Source organism: Neovison vison, chromosome X (genome assembly GCF_020171115.1).
Source record: "Neovison vison isolate M4711 chromosome X, ASM_NN_V1, whole genome shotgun sequence".
In the NCBI taxonomy this organism is placed as follows: Eukaryota; Metazoa; Chordata; class Mammalia; order Carnivora; family Mustelidae; genus Neogale; species Neogale vison.
Genome location: NC_058105.1, coordinates 47,026,008 through 47,052,439, shown reverse-complemented (window position 1 = coordinate 47,052,439; position 26,432 = coordinate 47,026,008). Strand labels below are relative to the sequence as shown.

The 26,432-nt window shown below is 37.0% G+C and overlaps 1 protein-coding gene across 2 annotated transcripts in view; it reads left to right on the top strand.

Annotated features, from left to right (window-relative positions):
* CENPI (centromere protein I) overlaps positions 1-14,991 on the top strand; it is a 78,777-nt gene extending 63,786 nt beyond the window's left edge. For both annotated transcript variants that reach the window (XM_044234975.1, XM_044234974.1), the window contains 2 exons: positions 13,214-13,255; positions 13,952-14,991. In XM_044234975.1, coding sequence (XP_044090910.1) covers positions 13,214-13,255; positions 13,952-14,053 — 144 coding nt within the window. In that variant the 3' untranslated portion in view covers positions 14,054-14,991. The remainder of the gene's footprint in view (positions 1-13,213; positions 13,256-13,951) is intronic.
* The last annotated feature ends 11,441 nt before the right edge of the window (positions 14,992-26,432 follow it).

Sequence of the window (26,432 nt, the reverse complement as noted above, 5' to 3'; positions counted from 1 at the left end):
TATACATACACACACACAAAATAAATCAATAAAACCTTTTTTTAAAAAAATTTATCCTCAGGACAGAGGGGTAAACTTGATATAAATTTCATCATCCTATTTCTTTACTTTTTTAATTCCCCAAAGAGCAGATGCTGATTAATTTTACTTTTTCCTACTCCCTTAATCATCTTATTGTCATGTCAATGCCTCTTAGCTCTTCTACTTGTGACCCTCATGCTTTTATATCCAGACTTCCAAAATAGTTTTTCTCTTTGCTTCTTCCTTGTTTAATTTTACTCTTCTGAAGGCAGTAAGAATATCATGCTGTTCCTTGGTTCAGAGACTTCAATGGCTTTTCATTACCTTGAGAACAAATGCAGAAATATGAAACTCAATCCTATCAGAACTAGTACTCTTCCATTTTACATTATACTAAATGCCAGAAAGTTGAAGTGCCTGCTCATTTAACATCATACTCCTTAACAGTCTTTTTTTTTTAAGATTTTATTTATTTATTTGACAGGCAGAGATCACAAGTAGGTAGAGAGGCAGGCAGAGAGAGAGGAAGAAGCAGGCTCCCTGCTGAGCAGAGAGCCTGATGTGGGGCTCGATCCCAGGACCCTGGGATCATGACCTGAGCCGAAGGCAGCGGCTTTAACCCACTGAGCCATCCAGGCGCCCTTAACAGTCTTTCCTTATACTTCATTTTGATTTCCACCTTATTCTTACTCCCTTAAGTACATGTTTTAGTCATTATTTGCAAAAGCACTTGAGTGTGAGGGCAGGAACCCTTTCTCTCCCCTTGAATAGTGCCTGACACTGAATGTGTATTGAATGAATTAATGACTAAGCACATACTTCACATCATTTCTCATACTTTCTTGTTTCTGTGCCTTTGTTGACTACTCCCTTGTCTTTATGCCTCTAATCCCATCCTTCAAAACTCAAATTTCAGGAGCTCCCAAAACTTTTTCTTTCCACTCAGAATTGAACCTTACTTCCTCTTATAAGCATCTCATCTACCTCTATGATTGTACTGAGCCATGTGTTTTCAGACTTTATCACATATGCTTTGTATATTCTGTGTGTATACCACAAAACCTAAAAAAAATGCCTTGCACATTGTAAATAACAGTAACTGTGTTAAAGTGATATATTAACTGGATGATTATGGGGAATATTCAGTGCATAGTAGTGGAATCTTAACAAATGGTTAATATTAGAAAAACAATTTGAAATTTTTATTTTTAAAAAAGTTTCTGTTTTTCAGTTGAAAACTTTGCATATAGTAGCCTATTATCATATATATATATATATATATATATATATATCAGAAATCAATAAACCAAACAAAGTCTGATAAATGTTGTCACTTGAAAAAAATTGCTGTTGGCATTTTGATGGGGATTTCATTAAATCTGTAGATTCCTTTAGATAGTATAAATATTTTCAAATTAATTAATTTTAAAAATTAGTTTCAGAGGTAGAACTTAGTGATTTATCAGTTACATATAACATCCAATGCTCATTACTACAAGTGTCCTCCTTAATGCCCATCACCCAATTATCCCTTCCCCTCACCTACCTCCTCTCCAGCAACCTTCTAGTTGTTTCCTAGAGGTAAGCGTCTCTTATGGTTTGCCTCCCTATTTTCACCTATTTTATTTTTCCTTCCCTTCCCCATGTTCATGTTTCATTTCTTAAATTTCACATATGAATGAAATCATATGGTATTTGTCTTTCACTGACTTACTTTACTTAACATAATACCCTCTAATTCCACCCATGCCATTGTAAGTGGCAAGATTTCATTTTTTCTGACTGCTGAGTAATATTCCATTGTATATATATATACACCACAGATTCTTTATCCATTCATCTGCTGATGGACATTAGGGCTCCTTCCTGGTAGTATAGACATTTAAACAATATTTGTTCTTCCAGTCCATGAACATGGAATGGTTTTCCATTTCTTTGTGTTATCTTCAATTTCTTTTATTAGTGTTTTATAGTTTTCAGAGTATAGGTCTTTCTACCCTTTGGTTAAATTTATTCCTAGATATTTTATTCTTTTTGGTACAGTTATCAATGATGTTGCTTTCTTAATTTCTCTTTCTGGTACTTCATTATTGGTGTATAGAAATGCAATTGATTTCTCTATATTAATTTTGTATCCTGTGACCTTACTGAATGAATTTATCAGTCCTAGTTTTTTGGTGAAAAGTCTTTAAGGTTTTCTGTATATAGTATCGTGTCATCTGGAAATAGGGAATGATCGTTTTAATCTCTTGTTGTATGCAGTTTGCTCGTATTCTGTGGAGGATTTTTTCCATCTGTGTACATTAGGGATATTGGTCTGATGTTTTCTTCTTTTGTGGCATCTTTGTGTGGTTTTGGTATAAGGGTAATGCTGGCCTTGTAGGATGTATTGGGAAGCTTTCCTTGCTCTTACAGATTTTGGAATAGTTTGAGGAGAATAGGTATTGAGTTTTCTTCAAAAGTTTGGTAGATCAGGGTGCCTGGGTAGCTCAGTCAGTTAAGCGCCCAGCTCTCACTTTTGGCTCAGGTCATGATCTCGTGGTCATGAGATTAGCCCTGTGACAGGCTCTATGCTCAGCATGGGGTCTGCTTGGAATTCTGTCTCTCTGCCCCTACCCCTTGCAGTCTCTCAGTCTCTCAAGTAAATAAATGTTTTTTTTTTATTTTTAAAAAGATTTTACTTATTTGACAGGGAAAGAGAGATAGTGAGAGAGAGAGAGAGCACAAGCAGGAGGAGCAGCAGGCAGAGGGAGAGGGAGAAGAAGGTTCCCCAGTGAGCAAGGAGCCCAATACAGGACTTGATCCCAGGACTCTAGGATCATGACCTGAGCTGAAGGCAGACGGTTAACTGACTGAGCCGCACAGGTGGCCCATAAATAAATCTTAAAAAAAAAAAACAAGTTTGATAGAATTCATCTGTGAAACCATCTGGTCCTGGACTTTCATTTTTTGGTAGTTGTTTTATTATCAATTCAGTTTTGTTACTTGTAATTAGTCTGCTGAGATTTTCTATTCCTTCACTTTTGGAAAATTTTATGTTTCTAGGTATTTATCCATTTATTCTAGGTTGTCCACTTTGTTGGTATCTAAGTTTTCATAGTTATTCTCTTAAAATCCTTTGTATTTCTGTGATGTTAGTTATTACTTTCTCTCATTTCTGATTTTATTTGTTTGGGTTCTTTCTCTTTTTCTTAATGAGTCTGGTGAGGGTTTATCAATTTTGTTTATCTTTTCAAAGAGCCAACTCTTAGTTTCATTGCTTTTTTTCTTTTTTTTTCCTTTTTTTAGTCTCTGTCATTTATTTCTGCTTTCGTCTCTATTATTTCCTTTCCTCTACTTACCTTGGGATTTATTTGTTCTTCTTTTCTAGTTTTTTTAGGAGTAAGGTTAGGTTTTTTTTTTTTTTTTTTTTCATTTTAAGGACTTCTTTTTTTTTTTTCAATTTATGTATTTAAGCTTTTTCTTGTTCTTGAGGTGGGCCTGCATGGCTATACATTTCCCTCTTAGCAGTACTTTCACTGTGTCACAAAGATTTTGGACTATTGTGTTTTCATTTTCATTTGTCTCCATGTATTTTTATTTCTTCTTTGATTGCTTCATTGACCCATTGGTTGTTTAATATTATGCTGTTTGGTCTCCCTGTGTTTGTCTTCTCCAGTTTTTTTTCTTGTGATTTTTTTTCTAGTGTCATACCACTGTGGTTGGAAAAGGAGCATGATATGATTTCAGTCTTTGTAAATTTATTGAGGCTTGTTTTGTGGCCTAATATGTGATCTGTCCTGCAGAATGTTCCATGTGCACTAGAATATGTATTCTGTTGTTTTTGGCTAGAATATTCTGTGTATGGCCATCTGGTCCAATACGTCACTCAAAGACATGTTTTAGAATTGCTTTCTTAATTTCATGTTCATTTTACTCTTTAATGCTATATAGAAATGCAGTTTTCTGTATATTGATCTTATATCCTGAAACCTTGTTGAACTCATTTTTATTCTGTTAAATTCATTTTTTAGCTTGTACAGCTTTTCATTGGATCCTTTAGTATTTTCTATACACAAGATTATGTTTTCTGCAAACATAATTTTGATTTTATTTCCTCCTTTAAAATCTGGATCTTTTATTTTTTTTACTGATTTCATTTACTAATTTTTTTAACTCATTTTATTTTTTTTAAATTTTTTTCAAAGATTTTATTTATTTGACAGAGAGAGACCACAAGTAGGCAGAGAGGCAGGCAGAGAGAGAGAGAGAGAGAGAGGAGGAGGAGAAAGCAGGCTCCCTGCTGAGCAGAGAGCCCGATGTGGGGCTCGATCCCAGGACTCTGGGATCATGACCCGAGCTGAAGGCAGAGGCTTTAACCCACTGAGCCACCCAGGCGCGCCCCATTTACTAATTTTTTAACTAATTTCATTCCCTGGAACTTCAGGTACAATTAGTGTTGAAGAAAAGTGGCAAGAGTGGACAAGTTTGTTTTTTTTTTCTTGATTATTGGGGAAATAATTTCATTTTTCTGCAGTGTGATATTAGGAATTCCTGTGGATGCCCCTTATCAGCTTGAGGAACTACCTTTCTATTTTTAGTTCATTGAGTATTTTTATCATGAAACTGTTGGATTTTGTGAAATGCTGTTTTCTGTATCTACAGATGTGATCATGTGGTTCCTGCCCTTTCTTCTCCTGATAATATTAATCTGCTAAATATTTAGATATTTAGCCAACCATGCATTCCTGGGATAAATCCCACTTGGTCATGGAGAACAATCCCTTTTAGATGTTGCCAGATTTGGTTTCTCAGTAGCTTGTGGATGATAAGGGATATTGATTCTATCTTGGATATCTTTGTCTGGTTTTGGTTTCAGGTTAATTCTGGCCTCATAGAAAAAGTTGGGAAGCATTCTTTCTCATATCCTTTGGAAAATTTGTGAAGGATTGGCATTAATTCTTCTTTAAATATATGATAGAATTTTACCAGTGAAGCCATCTGGTCATGGGCTTTTATTAGTGGGAAGATTTAAAAAAAATTTTTTTTATTAACATAGAATGTATTATTATCTCCAGGGGTACAGGTCTGTGAATCACCAGGTTTACACACTTCACAGCACTCACCATAGCACATACCCTCCCCATTGTCCATAACCCCACCACCCTCTCCCTACTCCCCTATCCCGGGCAACCCTCAGTTTGTTTTATGATATTAAGAGTCTCTTATGGTTTGTCTCCCTCCCGATCCCATCTTGTTTCATTTATTTATTTCCTACCCCCCAAACCCGCCATGTTGCATCTCCACTTCCTCATATCAGGGAAATCATATGATAGTTGTCTTTCTCCAATTGACTTATTTCGCTAAGCCTAATGCCCTCTAGTTCCGTCCACGTCATCACAAATGGCAAGATTTCATTTCTTTTGATGGCTGCATAGTATTCCATTTTATATATTTATATATACATATATATGTATATATACATATAAAATGTAAATATATATAAATATAAATAATAAATAAATATATATAAATATATCCTATTTTTAGTCTGAGTTTGAGTCTACTCTAGGTACTTCATGTAAGTGGTTCATACAGTATTTGTCCTCTTGTAAATAGCTTACTTCACTTAGCATGTCTTCAGGGTTCATCCCTAATATAGCATGTGTAGAAATATCCTTCCTTTTTAAAGGCTGAATAATATTCCATGGTAGGTGTTTACCACATTCTGTTTATCTGTTTATCTATTTTTTTAAAAAAGATTTTATTTATTTATTTGACAGAGAGATAGAGACAGAGCACACGCTGGCAGAGAGACAGGCAGAGGGAAAGGGAGAAGCAAGCTCTCTGACGAGCAGAGATCCTGATGCGGGGCTTGATCCCAGGACCCTGGGGTCATGGCCTGAGTCGAAGGCAGCTGCTTAACTGACTGAGCCACCCAGATGCCCCATGTTCATCCTTTTTAAAATCTCGATCCCTCTGTATTTAATTTTTACATTTTAGTATAGTTGTCATACAATGTTACATTAGTTTCAGTTGTACAACATAGTGATTCATCTTCTATATACATTATGCTTTGCTCATCACAAGTGTAGCTAATGTGTCACTATAAACTATTCTAATACCATTGATTATATTCCTTATACTGTAACTTTTATTTCCGTGATTCATTCATTTCTTAAGTGCTAGCCTGTATATCCTACTCCCCACCACTCATTTTACTTATCTGCCTTACCCCCTTCCCTCTGACAGCCATCAGTTCTCTGTATTTATAGGTCTAATTGTGCTTTTTGTTTGTTTATTCATTTGTTTGGTTTTTAAGATACCACATGAGGGAAATCATGTGGTATTTTTCTCAGTCTGATTTATTTCATTTAGCATAATACCCTCTAGGTCAACCCATGTCTGTTTTATCTTTTGATGGACACTTGGAGTACTTCTTATTTTTGGCTCTTGAAAATAATGCTGCTATGAATATGGGTATAGAATTATCTGTTCGAGTCCTTGCTTTCATTTCTTTTGGGTATATACCTAGGAGTGGAATTGCTGGATCATATGGTAATTCTCTTTGTACCTTTTTGAAGAAACACTGTAGTGTCTTCCATAAGTGTTTCCATGTTGATTTTATATTCATACCAGCAGGGCACAAGGGTTCGTTTCTCCATGGCCTCACCAGCACTCCTTATTTTCTGTTTTTGTTTGTTTGTTTTTTAAATAGCCATCCTATAGATGTGAAGTGGTTATCTCATTGTTGTTCTGATTCTCATTTCCCTAGTGATTTATGATATAGAGCATCTTTTCATGTGCTTATTGGTCATATGTATAGTTTTGGAGGAATGTCTATTCAAGTCCTTTGCCCAGTTTTTCAAATCAGGTTGTTATTTTGTTGTTGAGTTGTAGGAGTTCTTTATAGAAAAAGTCTTGATATTTACCCCTTATCAGATAAGTAATTTACAAATATTCTCTCATTCCATAGGATGCCTTTTCATTCTGTTAATTGTATCCATTGATGTGTAGAAGTTTTTAAGTTTAAGTTTTGTTGTCTTTTTGTTTTGTTTTGTTTTTATTTTTGTTTCCTTTGCTTTTGGTGTCATATCCAAGAAATCATTGCACAGTCCAATGTCATAAAACTTTTCTCCTATGTTTTCTTGTAGGGATTTTATAGTTAAGTTTTTAATTAATTTTGAGTTAATTCTTGTCTGTGGTTTAAAATAAGTGGTCAACTTCATTCTTCTGTTTGTGGATATCCCATTTCCTCAGCACTATTTGTTGGAGAGACTGTTCTTTCCTAAGTGGTCTTGACACCTTTGTCAAAGATCTTTTGACCGTATATTACACGAGAGTTTATTTCTCAGCTCTCTATTCTGTTCCACCAATCTATAGGTCTGTCTTCATGCCAGTACTGCACTGTTTTAATTACTGTAACTTTATGGTAAGTTTTGAAGTCAGGAAGTGTGAGACTCTTTGTTTTGATATATTTTTTTAAGATTTTATTTATTTATTTGACAGAGGGAGACACAGGGAGAGAGGGAACATGAACAGGGGGAGTGGGAGAGGAAGGAGCAGGCTTCCGTCAGATCAGGGAGCCCAATGTGGGGCTCGATCCTAGGACCCTGGGATCATGACCTGAGCCAAAGGCAGTCACTTAACGACTGGGCCATCCAAGCACCCCGATATTCCTTTTTCAAAAAAGATTTTATTTATTTGAGAGAGAGAAAGAGAGAGAACATGAATGGGGGGAGGAGCAGAGGGAGCAGGAGAAGCAGATCCCCTGCTGAGCAGGAAGCCTGATGTGGGACTTGATCCTAGGACCCCAGGAACATGACTTGAGCTGAAGGCTGATGCTTAACCAACTGAACCACCAAGACACCCCTGTTTTTTATTCTTTATTTCATTTAGGTCTTACTCTAATCTTTATTATTTATGATTGACCCTTGTACAACAGAGGTTTGAACTGCATGAATCCACTTCATGCAGATTTTTTCAGTAAATACAGCATAGTACTGTAAATGTATTTTCCTTATGATTTTTATAATAACACCTTTATTTTTTTATTTTTAAAGATTTTATTTATTTTTTATTTGACAGGCAGAGATCACAAGTAGGCAGAGAGGCAGGCAGAGAGAGGGGAAGGGAAGCAGGCTCCCTGCCCGAGCAGAGAGCCCGATGCGGGGCTGGATCCCAGGACCCTGGGATCATGACCTGAGCTGAAGGCAGAGGTTCAACACACTGAGCCACCCAGGCATCCCTGTTTCTAGTTTCTTGAAGCAGTAGGTTAAGTTGTTGAATTGAGGTCATCCTTCAGAGACTTTAAATGCTGGGTTTTTAAAAATAATCTTTGCCAAGTTTTCTCATTTTCGGGGGAGTGGGTCCACAGAACACATGATCTCATCCTGGAAGTGGAACTCTATGTGGACACTTTTCATCATAAAAGCAACCACATTCAGTTTTTTGAATATCCTTCTAGAGACATACTGCATATTTCTGTGTAAATGATCTTTTACAACACCATATACCATATTTACTTTTCTGCCTCTTGAATTTTTGACTTAATGTCTAGACTTTTGTTTCATTTTTGTATGTAAAGGGCTGCCTCATTCTTTTTGATGTCTCCATAGTATTCTCTCTTATGAATCTATGTTAAAGTTAAACATGTAAGTTGAGCATTTAAGCAGTTTCTAGTTCTTTTATGAAATTGTGCTCTAATGAATGTTCTTCAACCATAAACTTCATTTCATACATATGTAAGTGTGGATAAAATTGCTCTAAGTGGAATTGTTTTCAAAGTATGTATCTTTTTTTATTTGGTTGGGTGTCCTTAGATATTAGCTTTTATAGGCACCTGGGTGGCTCATTTGGTTAAGTGTCTGCCTTCAGCTTGGGTTATGATCTCGGGGTCCTGGGATTGAGACCCATGTTGGGCTCCCTGCTCAGTGGGAGTGTGCTTCTCCTTCTCCCTGGACCCCTCCCCCTGCTCATGCTCTTTTTCCTCTCTCTCAAATAAATAAAAATCTTTAAAAAAATCAAATTTTAGCTTTAAGTAGAAGTTATTTAAATTTACATTACTGCTAACAATGATTGATTTGTTGGTTTCTCCATACCTGTCATCGTGGTTGCATCCAGTTCTTAATTGGTAAAGCCTGTAATGAATTACATATAGAGTGGGATTGGTTTTCTTAAATGAAATAATTTTTCTTATAGACTGTGTGTGTGTGTGTGTGTGTGTGTGTGTTAGAAGACTCGGTCTCTAAAGTAGTAAATACCAACTTGAACATAGGTAAGCAAGCTCATTTTGGGGGATCAGGAATTGATTGATATATTCTTTTAAATCAGAAAACAGTTTTTAAAATGTTTAAGGAAGGTTAGTTCTGACTGGAAGTTTTAAATTCTAGTAGCATAGAGCACATTTGGCAAAATGTGAAACTGCCATTTTTGTAACTGATGATGTTTCTGTGAGGTTCTGAAAATGCTAGGTTTTAAATGTCAAGCTGTGTTTTAGAAGAGTGCTTTTTGAGCCCTTGTCACCAACTAACTGCTAAGTATCTTACCTTCAAGATGGTAAAAATAACCTCTGATATCATGGCAATATGATTTAATGCTGACATTTTTACTTTTTTAAAAAAATTTATTTATTTTTTATTTATTTTCGGCATAATAGTATTCATTATTTTTTCACCACACCCAGTGCTCCATGCAATCCGTGCCCTCTATAATACCCACCACCTGGTACCACAACCTCCCACCCACCCGCCAATTCCAACCCCTCAGATTGTTTATTAGAGTCCATAGTCTCTCATGGTTCACCTCCTCTTCCAATTTCCCCCAACTCTCTTCTCCTCTCTAACTCCCCATGTCCTCCATGCGATTTGTTATGCTCCACAAATAAGTGAAACCATATGATAATTGACTCTCTCTGCTTGACTGATTTCACTCAGTATAATCTCTTCCAGTCCCGTCCCTGTTGCTACAAAAGTTGGGTAATCATTTTTACTTTATGGAATTTTAACATTGTAAATACTTCAAACTAGTCAGCCTTTTAGAGATAATTTAGTAAATTTAATTTGGCCAATCCATTCTTAGTATCAAAGAGCTCCACTCAGTTAATGAGTCAAAATATTTGAACATTTGTAGAGCCTACATTTCAGGAAATTCTGAAGCTCTAGATTTTATTATCATAATTTCCTTTGAATCAGTAGCTGTTTCTTTATTCATTCAACAAATATTTATTTATTCTGTATTCACTATGCTTTTCAAACTAGGAATATAGTACCTAGGAAGACAGATACCATCTCTGCCCAAATGGAGTTTATATTCAAATAAGAACAAATAGTAAACCAGTAATGAAATAAGTAAACATGATAATTTTGAATTTTGAGAAACGCTATGAAGGATATAAACAGGGTGGGGTAAGAGAAGGAGTGACTGAGGAGTTGCCAGGAATGGGTGTTCAAGAAAGGTTTTGAGGAGGTGGCATTTGGTCTAAGATTTCTTCTAAAAGATGAGAATAAGCCACCTGAAGAATGGCTGGAATAAGAGCATTTTAGGTGGTGGAAATGGTACAGTGGCTCAAGGAGTTCAAGATAAAAAAAGGAAGGCCAATATGGCTTATAGCTTAAGGAACAAGAGTGAGAATGGAATGAAATAAGATGGCAGAGATTCAGGGGCTATCTCTCTTATAGTCTGTTGGGAGTGCCATGGGAAACAATTGAAAATTTTTAAAGCACAGTCATAATATGGTCTGAGTTTATGTTTAGAAATAAGTCAAGCAGAGAGGGGTTTGAAGTGGCGGGGGGGTGGGAGGTTGGGGTACCAGGTGGTGGGTATTATAGAGGGCACGGCTTGCATGGAGCACTGGGTGTGGTGAAAAAAATAATGAATAATGTTTTTCTGAAAATAAATAAATTGGAAAAAAAATAGAGATCAATTTGGCTTTTTTTGTGGAGAATAGAGTTATAAGAGGCCCAGTGACTGCAGGGGCACCAGTTAGGCTGTTGGTAGAGTCTGGACAGAGATACTGGTAGAGATTTGTATAAATGTGGTGGTAGTAATGGCCACAGTCGCCAAACTGTGGAAAGAACCAAGATGCCCTTCAACAGACGAATGGATAAGGAAGATGTGGTCCATATACCCTATGGAGTATTATGCCTCCATCAGAAAGGACGAATACCCAACTTTTGTAGCAACATGGACAGGACTGGAAGAGATTATGCTGAGTGAAGTAAGTCAAGCAGAGAGAGTCAATTATCATATGGTTTCACTTATTTGTGGAGCATAACAAATCGCATGGAGGACATGGGGAGTTAGGAGAAGGGAGTTGCGGGAAATTGGAAGGGGAGGTGAACCACGAGAGACTATGGACTCTGAAAAACAGTCTGAGGGTTTTGAAGGGGCGGGGGGTGGGAGGTCAGGGTACCAGGTGGTGGGTATTATAGAGGGCACGGATTGCATGGAGCACTGGGTGTGGTGCAAAAATAATGAATACTGTTATGCTAAAAATAAAAAATAAATTAAAAAATATGGTGGTAGTGGAATGGATGGAAGTGGACTGACTTGAGATATATTGCAGAGGTAGAACAGACAGGACTTAATGAATGCTTCTTTAGAAGTAGGAGGCAAACCATAAGAGACGCTGAACTTGAGGAAACTGGGAGACAGGCATTAAGGAGGGCCCTTGAAGTAATGAGCACTGTGTGTTATATGCGACTGGTAAATCAATAAATTCTACCTCTGAAACCAGTAAAAAAGTAGGAATGAAGAAAAGGATTTCTGAGTTTTATTAACTGAGCAACTATGTAGATGGTGTTTCCATGTATTAATAAGAGGTATTAACTGAGCAACTATGTAGATGGTGTTTCCATGTATTAATAAGAAGAATACTAATGAAAGAACAGAAGAGGTTATTTTGATTTGGTGGGAGGGCAAGTTGAGACTCAAGTTCTCTTTTGACCTTAAGTTTGAGATTCCTTATAGACATCCAGGAAGTCTAAGTATAGGGCAGTTTGAAGCTGGGCTTGGAGTTCAGGTAAGAAGTTGGAACTAGAGAAATAAATACGGAATTTGTAAGCATGGAGTATATTTAATCAGTAAAACCACATGTTCTTTTCACTTTCTAACTTCTCAGAGATCAGGATGCATCTTGCGATGTCAGCCAGGGAGCAATGAAAATATAGTTGTCATTTGCTGGTTTTCAGTGTACCCAGGGAGATTGCCAGAATCAGACCTTGCAGGATGTTGTCACCAGGTTGGGGAAAAAACTTGGAGAAAATATTGGAACACTCTTTTAAGCCCCAAAAACCAAATGTCTTAGAGGAAAAGGGGAAGGAAGCAGTATATCATACATGTTATGGACTTTCCTTGAAGCAGGAACCAAAAGTAGGTTAGGTTTATGTAATTGGGACCCCCACACTAGTATCTTTTAAGAAACGTTGCATTGCCAACACTCTGGCAGTAAAGATGATATTGTGTGAAAAAACATAGTTATCTACAGCTCTTGAGTGGAAAAGTAATTCAGAAAAGTAGGACTCCAAATGTAAAATTTTAGAAATACTTTCACTACTTAATTTTGTTTATATTTACCATTTCATGTTTATAAAAATGTATGATCAAAATCTGCCTACATCTAAAACTCGATCGTAGTAAAATAAAAAATTCTAAGTGTTAAGAACACATTATGTTATACATAGCTTAATAGGCCTAGTTTATTCTTAGGAATATATTAAAAGTGTTTGTTTTAGAATTGATGACTTTTCATTGAAATACAGTGGGTGATAATTAAAGATGGGAAATAAATGGGATCAACGAGGTCTGAGTTTTCATGTCAGTTTTTATAGAATCTACTGGTACACAGACTGACTCACCAGACATCCTCCTCATGCTTCAAAATTCAGTTCAGGTATCCTTTACCTCAGAAGATGCCTTCTCTAACGTCTTTTATCTTCATTCTAGTGGCTGAGTAGATTTTGAGGCCATAAATTAGCAAAATGGTACTCACTTTACTCACTGTAATCTTATTTTCCTTCTGTTTATGCCAGTAGGGAGAAATGTAGAAGGTTATTGTGAATGTTTACTCAAAAGGAATGCTGGAGTGATAGTAGGAATAAAATGTAGCAAATGAATCAGACAGTGAAGATCCATCTTAATTTTCTGGTAATCTTTGGTAACCAAACATTTTCATCTCCTATCTCCCCACTTTTTTTTTTTTTTGTTTTTTAAGGAATGGCCAGAAGAAAGGACAGTAAGCGTGAGCTCTATTCGGGTAAATAAATTTATTTTCATCACGTTCAGGGATTTACTATAGCTTCATTTCATCAAAAAATTTATACTTTTCCTTTCCCCCAGTCTTAAGCCTATTGCCTCCACAAAGTCAGAGTGAAATGTTTGCCTCCTGAAGTATTTCCAGTGACTTTATGTGAATTTGTTGGAATATACCCTCTATAGTCTTCTCTAAGATAAAACTATTCACAGTTTGACTCTTGTTCTTGGATCTATGCATTGTCTCATTTTATAGTATAGTTGCATGTATTCAAAGTGTGACTGTAATGAGGGTGATTTAACAAAACCTAACACAGCTGTCTCATTATTACAGAAACTCTGCTGTGTACATATTTAATGAAGGCAGTAATATAATAATTTCTGCTCCCGTGTTATCCATTTTAGATGTTGAATTTCTAGAGCATGGGGATGATGTCCCATTTCATAATACTTGTTCAGTTGAACAGCTAACATTTTTTGCCAGCATAATAAAAGGAATGTTTAAACCTTAAAGTTTGGGTACTTTCTGGTTTGGATGTCACTTTAGTGCCTGAGTTCCAGTTAGGAACCTGGCCCCTCTCAGCTAACTCTTGGTATGTGCATTCAGGACGTTGGGAACTTTTCCTAGGGAAAGAAGAAGAGGTAGAGAATATGCATAGTAAATATTTGATGAGTAATTTTCCCTTTTTTGTGCCTGCAGGGAAAGAAATGGAACTGGTATTTGGACTATTTATTTTCAGAGGGGTTACAAGGCTTGAAACTTTTCATAAGAAGTAGTATTCATCATTCTTCTGTCCCCTGATCAGAGAGCTTAAACTGCAGCATCAACATTAAGCGAATTTTGACTGAAACGAACTGACCATACCGGACTAAATTCTTTTCCTTGTTGCTAGAGAGGCCAAGTGGTTCAACTTGAGTTTCCATTATCTTTGCATCAACAGATTGCCATCCTCAGGGAGTACTTGGATTGGCCTTCTATGCATGCCCCCAGGAGAGCCTCAGTGTGGCTAATTTTATTTTTCAGTATCTAGATTCTTTAGCCCACTAGTAAAAAATGACTTCGTCATCAGGCTCTGCCTTCCACCAAATTATACGTAGATATATCTGTTATGTGACAGGATTTTTCATATTCTTGTGGACTGTAAGTTGCATTGATGGAAGAGAGCAGGTAATATATAGTGGCAGTTAACCCACAGACATACTCATGCAAAATGCCCTGCCTCTGAAACCTCTGGGGATATTGCCATTTTCCTTACTGTGAACAACAGTGTCAGCATCAAGTTAACAGGATATAACATTTCTAACTCTAACTCGTTGGTAGCTTCCTGGGCCTTCACTAGTAGCAATTTGATAAGAGAAGGAATTGTTCCTATTTAGTCCAGTTTGATTTCAGAAAACTATACTATTTTGTGTGTGTATGTATATGTTATATGCCCATTTTTAAGTGGTCAGGCCCAAGTAAACAGACTTTGTTTTCGGGGATAATTCTGAAGCTTTAAAAATTTTTTTACAGTAGCTAGAATATTTTGCTGAAAATTCAGCCTCTCTACTACCGAGTAACTTCTCTTCTAGTAAAATTCATACCACTTGAGAGAAAGTATGCTGATTTTACTTTTGTTTTTAAGGGCACATTCTTATGGTTCTTGTTTTTCCTTTAAAGCAAAACAAAACTCTGTATTATTAGGTAGTGTTCAGACTGGAATCCCATTCATTTTTTGGTTCAATACATATTTATCTAGCTTACTGTGTGGCAGATATTCTTTTGTGTGCTGGTTGTATAGCTGTGACCAATACAAAGTACTGCTTTTGTAGATTTACTACATCCCTTTGGAAAAGGCAGACAATAAAAATATAAGCAAAAATATAGTATGAGGTGCTATAAGGAAGAAGCAAGGAGTAGGGGCAGAATATTGAGAGGGTTGCTACTTTAAGGCCTGTTTGAGGAGGTGACCTATGCAGAAGCCCTAATGAAATAAGTGTATGAGCCATGTGAAAATTTGGGGAAAGAGCGTTCTGGGCAGAGGTAAAGGCAAGTTGTAAAAGGCTTAAAAATGATAACTTAGTTGGCATGTTTGAGGACTAGCAGAGAGGCCAGTAAGGTACAATATAGTAATTAAAAGAGAAGAGTGGTAAGAATGAAATAGGAGAGAAACCAGAGAGTAGTTCATGATGTGTTATGGATAGATAATAGGGAGCTGTTAGGCCTGAGAGCAGTGTGATATAATTTGATTTACCTCTGTGGAGCTGTAGTTTGAAGGTTATACTGAAGAAGATTAAGGGTTAAAACAGAGAGACCAGTTAAGTTATTAGGGTTCTAGGCAAGAGTCTTTGACTAGTGTGGTAGATGATGGGGAGGTAGTTGGAGTGGAGAGTGGATTTAGGTTCTACTTTAAACGTAGAGGAGATAGGATCTGTGTTAGCTTGGATATGAAGAGAGGGAAAGAGAGGAGTAAAGGATAACTCCTAGGTTTCTGACATCCTGGCATACTGGAGGAGGAACAGATTTGAAGGGTTGTGGATTCAGAAGCTCTGTTTTGGCCATATTAGGTTGGAGGTGCTGAGTAGACAGGCGATATCCAGGCCTAGAGTTCAGGATACACATTGGGATTGGCAAAATTAATTTGGGCATCATTAGTGAATAGCCATGACATCTTATGAGATCACTTAGTGCAGCTAGAAAAAAGAAGATAAAGACAGCAAAGAACTGAGTCCTGTTGTATAAGCCAACATTAGGAAGTAGAAGAAAAAAGGAGGAACCACCTAAAGACTGAGAAAGACCCACCAGTGGCTAGAAGAAAAGTAAGAAGACTGGTTGTGCTGGAAGCCAAGTGAAAAAAGTGTTTTGAACGAGAGAGGGGTTATTTTTTTGTTGTGGAATGTTGCCTATATACCCAGGTAAAAAACTTTTAGCTGCTTTGAAGTAAATGTGATAGTGTCCCTGATAGATAACCTTTCTCACTTAGAGAGTTCTCTTTCGTTTTTAAGTTTGCAGTCCAAATAATTTTCCATATTGTTATTCAGAGTACAATATTTTGGTCATTAAGATCAAGTGGAACTTTTACTTGTGAGAAGGATTTGATTATTTTTCGTGAAATTTAATCCCCAACAATCTTCCAGTCATGGAAGAAATTTCTAAACCTGAGTTTTTGTTCCAGGAAGAAAATATTTTTCCCTTATGCTTGTCTTTTTGTTCAGTAATCATTCCTGGGTTCTTTTCTCTTCATATTCTTCTCTCGATCCAGTTTTTTGACCCACTTAAGATTAGATGTGCAAATAAGCCAAATCTAGTTATTTAAAAACCCTTTTTTGAAGGCTGTTCATGGCAAAGGAAAAAAAGATTTAAATAAGAAAAGCTATTTTGCTTTAGAGCAAATGTTGCCTAGAAAAGAAAAAGAAAATTTGATTTATTATCCCAATTATACAGAAAGAATTCTTTCTTTACCTAGTATTTCTATAAAATTGTTGATGTTATAAATATTGACTTAATAATGTTTCAATACTAATTTGCTGTTAGATTTTTAACATTTTGGGGCACCTGGGTGACTCAGTCTGTTAAGCAGCTCCCTTTGGCTTGGGTTGTGATCTCAGTCAGGGTCCTGGGATCTAACCCCAGCTGGGCTCTCAGCTCAATGGGGAGTCTGCTTCTCATTCTCCGTCTGTATTCTCCCTCTCTCTCAAATAAATAAAATCTTTAAAAAAAGATTTCTAATATTTTATTTTTCTTTTTATAATAACTTCTTCCTCTTGGTCTTAAGGACAATGTAGAAAGAAAAGTAGACAAGTCTATGGTGTTTCACATAAAATTTGTTTGCAGACATTCTCCCTTTACATCAGATACATTTTATATCACACAATGGTTTACTAGAAATAAGAAAAATTATTCTCTAAAGTTGATATTATATTGGGGCACCTGGGTGTCTCAGTCAGTTGAGCATCTGACTCTTGATTTTGGCTCAGGTCATGATCTCAGGGTTGTGAGATTGAGCCCTGCCTTGAGCACCCTGCATAGTGGGGAGTCTGCTTTTCTCCTCCTCCCTTGCTCCGCTCTGTGTTCTTTCTATCCCCTGCACCCCTCTCCCCACTTGCACCTCTCGCTCACATAAATAAATCTTTAAAAAATAAAATTGGTATTTTAAAAATTTCTTTTCAATTGATATAACTTTATTTCATTTATTTTTTAATGTAGAAAGACTATATTTTCGTCATGTAAAAACATTCTATTTTTGATAAAGATGGCTACTATGGACTGAATGTTTATTTTTCCCAAATTCAGACTTTGAAGCCCTGACCCCTAATGTGATAGAATTTGGAGGTAGGGCCTTTAGGAGGTAATTAGGTCATGAGACAAGAGAGATACTGATCTTTCTCTCCCACCATGTGAGAATACAGCAAAAGGGTAACCAAGTACAAACTAGAAAGAGGGCTCTCACCAGAACCTGTCCATGTTGGTACCCTGATCTTTGGACTTCCAGCCTCCAGAATTGTGAGAAGTAAATTTGCTTTTTGAGGCACTCAGTCTATGGTATTTTATTATAGCTGCCTGATCTAAGACAATGGCCAACAATGTTTAACAGAATATACTGTAGACCTGAATCATCAATGCTTTATTTTTATAATACTCAGAAAAGGATGTCTTCCCAAGGAGCATAATAAGTACCTGTGAATTAAAGTCCACTTTTAAGTATATACCAGGAAAGCAAGTTTTTTTCAATTTTCGAGGAAGAAAATTAGCTTATCTAACTCGATTTGGTGCACAGAGCTGAAGGCTGGATGTTAAGGAGTCCTTTCGTTGCTTCTAGTTCTAGGTTTATCATTAATGAATTGTGTGACCTTGGAAGTCACTTAAGTACTTTGCCTCTTGATTCCCTTTTTGGTAAAATTTAGATTCTAATGTCTGTATTTCAAAGATTTGGTATATAAAATGATAGAAAATCTGTGAAATTTCATTGAAAAGCCATAAAAGGGAAAAAAGATATAAAAGTTTTTCCTACCTTTGAAGTATATCAATTCAAAGAATAATAGAATGTAATTGAAGACTGCCCCAGAAGATAGTAGCTTTCTGAAGTAATACACATTTTTCTATACTTTACCTTCTGATTGAACAGAGTTGCCTGAGCCTTTCTGGAAAAAGTGTTGAACATATGAATAAGCATTTATTCAAAAATTTGACATCCTATTTATTTATGAGTATTCCAGCCCTGGATACAACAACACTTAATATCACATGAAATTGAACAAGACTGCAATTTTTATGTTTTACTTTCTCCTTGTATCTATTTGTAGACAATTTTCTGTTACTTGAGGTAATGAGAGAAGATAGTATACAATTTTTAAAATTGGATAGTACTTTAAGCTTTAAAAAATTAGAAATGATTTTTTTCTATTTACAATCAGCTTTGTAGGTAGGTTAAATTTGCAAATGTGATCACCAGTTTCTGCATTCAGTTGAAAATTAAAATGGGGAGGTTTTGTGGATGGCAATGTGAAGAGTTCCGTGGAACTCCCCAGAGCAGTATCTCATTGGTCAAAATTAGAAAGACTAATCATTCAAAGTTTCTGAAGAATAATAAAAGAATTTATAACAAATTGAGGACCATTTATTCAAAATCTACAGAATTCAGTAGTAATAGTGGTAGGCTATAAGATCTGAAGTAGAGGCAACTCCCATTTCCTCACCCAACTCTGTTTCAGGAGAGTTATTCTAGGAGGCTTGGAAGCCAGTTGGCAGCTCCTGTCAGTCCCAGATACTGTTCTTTAATTCAGAGCTTCTGTGAGGGTGGGGTCAGAGAAAACCTCAAAGACTGGCAACATGCTGGCCCTGGCCTGAGGAGCCTGACATTTTTTTGGATAGTGGAGCAATTCATGCCTTAAAGGAATCGTTCAAAATAAAAATCAGCTAACAGCTACTGGGGGCCAGAAGCATAGTATGATACCAATAGAGGCAGATCAGAAAGAGATAGCAAAAAAAAAAAAGAGATAGCAAAGGACGCCAGATGGTGTAGAATAATCTGCTCTTACCTAAGGCCACACTCTTAGGAGCAACTGGAGAAGAAACTGCTTTGCTATTAGCCCTTGGCTAAATGTGCAATAAACTTGTAAACTCCCTGTAATGTGAAAGCAGTCTCCAAGCCACACAGATCATACAGCAAAAAATGAAAACCTTCCTGGCTCAGGGGCTTCAGTACAACTCGGATCAATCAGTGACTGATAGCTAAACTGTAATGACCCATGGATGATCCTTAGGATGCCAGGCTTAAAGTTAAAAGCAAGAAAAAATCCAAACAGGAAAAGTAAAGGCTGCATACTGTGGAGAAGCAGACTTCACAGAATTAGTATAGCCAAGTTACTAAACAACAGCAATAAAACCCGGAGCAGGGACATTCAGTATCCAGAGTTGCTACAGTATAGTATCTGAACTGTTCAGTTATAAGAGGCAAAGAAACAGGAACATGTGACCCATACACAGGAAAGAGAAATTTCCTTTGAGGGCATCATATGCTGAACTTGGTGGACAAGAACTTCAAAGCAGCTATTATAAATACATCTAAAGAACTTTAACCATGTCTAAATAATTAAAAAGACTATGTGATGATAAGGATATGAAAAAGAAACTATCAGTAAAGGATAGAATGCATACACACACACCCCAAATGAAAATTCTGGACTCAAAAAGAGTGAAGAAAAATGAACAAAACCTTAGAGAAAGTGGTATACCATCAGGCACACAAACACACTCATGATGGGTATACCAGACAAGGAAACAAAGGGACAGAAAAAATATTAGAATAAATAATGCTGATAATGTGTCAAGTTTGATGAAAACAATTTATGCATTCAATAAACTCAAGGGAATACAGCAAATTAGATCCAGCCACATGAAAAGGATTATACTCCATGACCAACTGGGATCTATCTCAGTCATGCAAGGTTGGTTTAACATCAATGTAATCAAAACTGTTTAGGGATGCCTTGGTGGCTCAGTTGGTTAAGTGTCTACCTTTGCCTCAGGTCATGATACCAGGGTCCTGGGATGGGGTCCCACATTGGACTCCCTGCCTAGCAGTGTGTCCTCTTCTCCCTCCCTTTGCCCCTCCCTGCTGCTTATGTAATCTCTTGCTCTCTCTCTCTCTCAAAATCCTAAAAAAAAAAAGAACCCTGTTTAAAAATACATCTAATAAATGCAAAGACATCCCATGTTCATAGATCAGTAGACTGAATATTTAAGATAACAATACTCCGGGGCACCTGGGTGACTCAGTGGGTTAAGCCTCTGCCTTTGGCTCAGGTCATGATTTCAGGGTCCTGGGATCGAGCCCCACATCGGGTTCTCCGCTCCATGGGGAGCCTGCTTCCCCCTCTCTCTGCCTGCCTCTCTGACTACTTGTGACCTCTGTCTGTCAGATAAATAAATAAAATCTTTTAAGAAAAGATAACAATACTCCCCAAACTGATCTACAGTTTCAGTGTAGAGCCCTATCAAAACCCTAGCTGGCATTTTTGCAGAAATTCACAAGCTGGTTTTGAAAATCAAATGGAAATAGGCCATGAACAAAATACTGAAAAAGAACAAAGTTGGAGGCCTTATATTTCTCTATTTCAGACTTTGCTACAAGGCTACACTAATCAAGACTCTTGTGCTAGCATAAGAATACACGTAGATTGATGGAATAGAATTCAGAGTCCAGAAGTAAACCCATTCATGTAAGGTCAGTTTGATTTCCAACAAGAACGCCAAGACAGTTAATGGGAAAAGAATAGTCTTTTCAGAAAGTGGTACCAGACAACTGGATATCCCCATGTGAAAGAATCCAGTTGGACCCCTATATCACATCATGGACAGAAGTTAATTCAAATGGATCAAAAACTAAAATTTAATATGTAAAACTAGAGTGTCTGGATGGCTCAGTTGGTTAAGCATCTGCCTTTGGGGACACCTGGGTGGCTCAGTTGGTTGAGCAGCTGCCTTCGGCTCGGGTCATGATCCCGGTGTCCTGGGATCAAGTCCCACATCGGGCTCCTTGCTCCTTGGGGAGCCTGCTTCTCCCTCTGACTCTGCCTGCCACTCTGTCTGCCTGTGCTCACTCTCGCTCTTGCTCTCTCTGACAAATAAATAAATAAAATCTTAAAAAAAGAAAAAAAGCATCTGCCTTTGGCACAGGTCATGATCTCAGGGTCCTGAGATCAAGTCCTGCATCAGGCTTCCTGCTCAGTGGGTAGTCTGCTTCTGCCCCTCCACCTGCTTGTGTGCTCACTTGCTCTCGCTCTCTCTCTCTCTCTCTCTCTCGTGTGCATGCATGCAAAAATAAATTTAAAAGAAGTGTATGGGGGCCTGCTTCCCCCTCCCCCTCTGCCTGACTCTGTACCTACTTGTGATCTCTCTTTCTGTCAAATAAATTAAAAAAATAAATAAAATCTTTAAAAAAGTGTAAAACGGACAAAAACTGTAAATCTTCATGACCTTGGTTAGTGATTTTGTAGCTATGATAAAAACAAAAGCACAAACAATAAAGAAAAATTCATGAACTTCATCAAAATCAGAAACTTTGTTCTTTAAATGAGACCACCAAGAAAGTAAACAGAAAATGCACAGAATGGGGGCACCTGGGTGGCTCAGTGGGTTAAGCATCTGCCTTTACCGCATTGGATGGTGATCTCAGGGTCCTAGGATCGAGCCCCACATCGGGCTGTCTGCTCAGCAGGGAGCCTGCTTCCCCCTCCCCCTCTGCCTGCCTCTCTGCTTACTTGTGATCTCTCTCTCTGTCAAATAAATAAGTAAAATCTTTATTTAAAAAAAGAAAAGAAAATGCACAGAATGGAAGGAAATATTTGTGAATCATATATCTGAGAAGTTTCTTGTATCTAGAGTATATATGGAACTCTTACAACTCATTAATAAAAAACCCAATTAAAAGCTGGGCAAAAGTTCCAGACAGATATTTCTCCCCAGAAAATCTGGAAATGGATAATTTTAAAAAATGTGCTCAACATCATTAGTCATTAGGTAAATCCAAATCAAAGCCACAATGAGATACCACTTTACAACCATTAGGATGGCTATAATAAAAACAAGTGTGGATGAGCAGAAATTGAAACTCATACATTGCTGACTGGGCTATAAATGGCGTAGCCACTTTGAAATACAACTTAACAGTTCCTCAAAATTTTAAACCGAGATACTGTATGACTAATTACACTTCCAAGTATATACCCAAAGGAAATGAAAACATGTCCTCACAAAGATTTGTGCACAAATGTTCATATACATAATGCTATCAAATAGCATTATTTATAATAGCCAACAGGAATCAATCCAAATGTCCAACTGATGAGTGAATAAATAAAATACACTATTTCCATATAATGGAATAGTATTTGGCCAAAAAAGGGGGGGAGGAATTGAAGAAGTGATACATACTATAGTATGGAAAAACCTCAAAAACTTATGTGAAGTAAAACAAAAGAGCACATATTGAATGGTTCTATGTATATGGAAATGTCAATCATAGGCAAATCTGTAAAGACAGAAAGTAAAATGGTTGTCCATAGGGCTGATGGGGAAAGGGAAGCAGATAATGTGGAATACTATACACTGAACATATGCGTCCCCCCACCTCCCAAGTTCGTATACTGAAACCTAATCTCCAATGTGATGATATTTGGAGGTGGGGCTTTAGGAGGTGATTAGGTCATGAGGGTGGTGCCCTTATGAGTGGGATAAGTGTCCTTATAAAAAGAGGCCCCAGAGGACTCCCTTGCTATTTTCATCCACTAAGGTTATAGCAAGAAGATGGCTGTCTATGAACAGCAGGAAGTGGACCCTTACCAGTCACTGAATCTGCCAGCAGCTTGATTTTGGAATTCCCAGCTTCCAGAACTGTGAGAAATAAATTTCTGTGTTTTTGTTTATATGCAACTCAGTCTGTGGTATTTTTTTCTAGCAGTCTCAATTGACTAAGACAGGGAGTGGCTGCTAATGGTTTATGACGTTTCTTTTTAAGATGATGGAAGTGTGTTCTTAACTCTGTGAATACAATAAAAACCACTTAATTTTATGTAATTTTAAATGGATGAATTTTATCTTACTAAGTTATACCACCAAAGTTGTTTTGAAAAAACGTGTAAGGATTTTCAAATCTGTTTTGGAAAATGATGAAATGAGTAATCTTTAACATACCATGTTTGCATAATGATTACCCTAACTGTATAATAACAAATTTAGAAAAATTATAGTCATAAAATTATTTGCTTTTCTTCTGATAACCTTGTCCTCTTCCAGTCTAAGAAATTAAGAATATACAAGCAGAATTATATGTGAGAATTATGCGACTATCAAGTATTTTTTTAAAAGATTTTATTTATTTATTTGACAGAGAAAGATTACAAGTAGGCAGAGAGGCAGGCAGAGAGAGAGAGGAGGAAGCAAGCTCCCTGCCGAGCAGAGAGCCCGATGCAGGACTCGATCCCAGGACCCTGAGATCATGACCTGAGCTGAAGGCAGCGGCTTAACCCACTGAGCCACCCAGGCGCCCGACTATCAAGTATTTTTAAAAATCTTGAGGGATAAATATCAGATTTACATATTTGAGACATTTTAAAAGGGTCAGCAATGTAAACAGATAATGCTGAAATAATTTTCTAAAATACAGATAGGTGGAGTTTCTGGGTGGTTCAGTTGTTAAGCATCTGCCTTCAGCTCAGGTCATGATCTCAGGGTCCTGGGATCGAGTCCCACTTCAGGCTCCCTGCTCCATGGGGAACCTGCTTCTCTCTCTGCCCCTTTCCCTGGTTGTGTTCTCTGTCAAGTAAATAAAATCTTAAAAAAAAAACCACAGATAAATAAGTAGAAGTAGTTTATGAGATCATATGTGGGTAAAAATCATTATAGCATTATTTGTCTTTAAAAGCTTTTGATCAGGGCACCTGGGTGGCTCAGTCAGTTGAGTGGCTTCCTTCAGCTCAGGTCATGATCTCAGGGTCCTGGGATCGAGCCCCACATTGGGCTCCCTGCTCAGCGTGGAGTGTGCTTCTCCCAATTCCTCTCGCTCCCACTCATTTTCTCTCTCTCTCTCTCAAGTAAATAAATAATCTTTTTTTAAAAAATCTTTTGATGAATTATAGAGGCACTGGCATATTTTTCTATCAAGAATAAAATATATGGGGCACCTGGGTGGCTCAGTGGGTTAAAGCCTCTGCCTTCAGCTCAGGTCATGATCCCAGGGTCCTGGGATCGAGCTCCGCATCGGGCTCTCTGCTCAGCGGGAAGCCTGCTTCCCTTCCTCTCTGTCTACTTGTGATCTCTGTCTGTCAAATAAATAAATAAAAATCTTTTAAAAAGAACAAAATATATAATATAGCTATAATGGCTATATTTAAACAAATGGTACACAGCTAGATTTCTAGAAAACAGTTTAGTTAATTTCCTCTATCCTGAATGAGGATAGTGAATGATCTTTTAAACAGAACTGGGAAGCTCTCATGTTTTCAGGTGGATCATTCTTAAAAATATATACATTAATTTATTTAATTTCAGGTGAGAATGATAAAAATTAGGCTTACTTCAAAAACTTAACTCAGTTTCTCATATGCTCTGTGTAAAAAATATAAGTCATGTTTAGGATTCCATGTTATTGTTGTCGAATCTAGGATAATTTACCATCTCTTCCTGCTGGACATTTATCACACTACAAGGAAGTAAGAGTATGACCTTTGCAACTTAGCCTCTACAAGTGCAGAGAAAGCTAGAATAGGAAAATGAGTATATTGAGCTGACTGGGGAATTAGAGGATAGTTATGGTTTTCTGCTTTTCCCAACTTCAATGAGCCATTTCTCTTATATTTGGAAGTGAATTCAGCTGAAGGCAAGAACTTGAGGATTCTTGGACTATGACTTAGGTTCTAAAGGGTCAGACAATAATTAAATATTGCTGGGATATACACTTGAAAAACTCCACCCCTAACAACCATTTATATGAGAGTAGACATATTGGCTAATAATTACATTAGCTCTTTTTAACCTAAGTCTTAGATTTTTCCTTGACTTTAATGAGCATTAAATGTTTTTTGTAACATTTTCTTACTGTATCACCAGTAGTTTTAACTTTGACTTCTTAAACATTTTATATTTTGTACTTTTATACTATTATGTTTCTTTAAGCACTTTTTAAGACTAGTTTTGGTATGATAATCTTTGTTTTACATTTTACTACTTTTTCTTATCCTGGTAAAATACACACAATATTTATATTTGTAATCATTTTGAAGTGTACAATTCAGTAGCATTATATACACTTACAATGTTAACCATCATCAATATCTAGTTTCAGAACCTTTTCATCACTCTCCCCAAAATGTACCCATTAAATGACTGCTCCTCATTCTCCCTTCTCCTTCCAGCTCCAGGCAACCACCAGTCTGTCTCTTTCTATGTATTTGCCTATGCTGGGTATTTCATGTAAATGGAATCATACAATATGTGGCTGTTTGTGTCTGGTTTCTTTCACTCAACATTATGCAACATGTATTAATACTTCATTCCTTTTTATGGCTGAACAATATTCCATTGTATGGATATACCACATTTTATTATCCATTTATCATTTGAAGGACATTCAGGTTGTTTTCATCTTTGGCTATTGCAAATAATGTGTCTGTGAACATTCAAATTTTTATTTGAACACCTGTGTTTCAGTTATTTTTGGGTATATACCTAGGAAGAGAATGACAGGGTCATATGGTAATTCTAAATTTAACTTATTGAGGAACTGCCAAACTGTTTCCCAAAGTATCTACACCATTTTACGTTCCCATCAGCAATGTGTGAGGGTTTAAATTTTTTCTACTTCCTCACTAACACTTGTTATTTTTCATTTTAAAAAAATTATAACCATGCTAGTGGGTGTGAGGTGTTATCTCATTGTGGCTTTGATTTTCATTTACCTAATGATTAATGACATTGAGCATCTTTTTGTGTTTTGTTGGCCATTACATGTCTTTCGGAGAAATGCCCATTTGAGTCCTTTGCCCATTTTTTTTAAAGATTTTATTTATTTATTTGAGAGAGAGACAGTGAGAGAGAGCATGAACGAGGAGAAGGTCAGAGAGAGAAGCAGGCTCCCTGTGGAGCTGGGAGCCCGATGCGGGACTCGATCCTGCATCTCCGGGATCATGACCTGAGCCGTAGG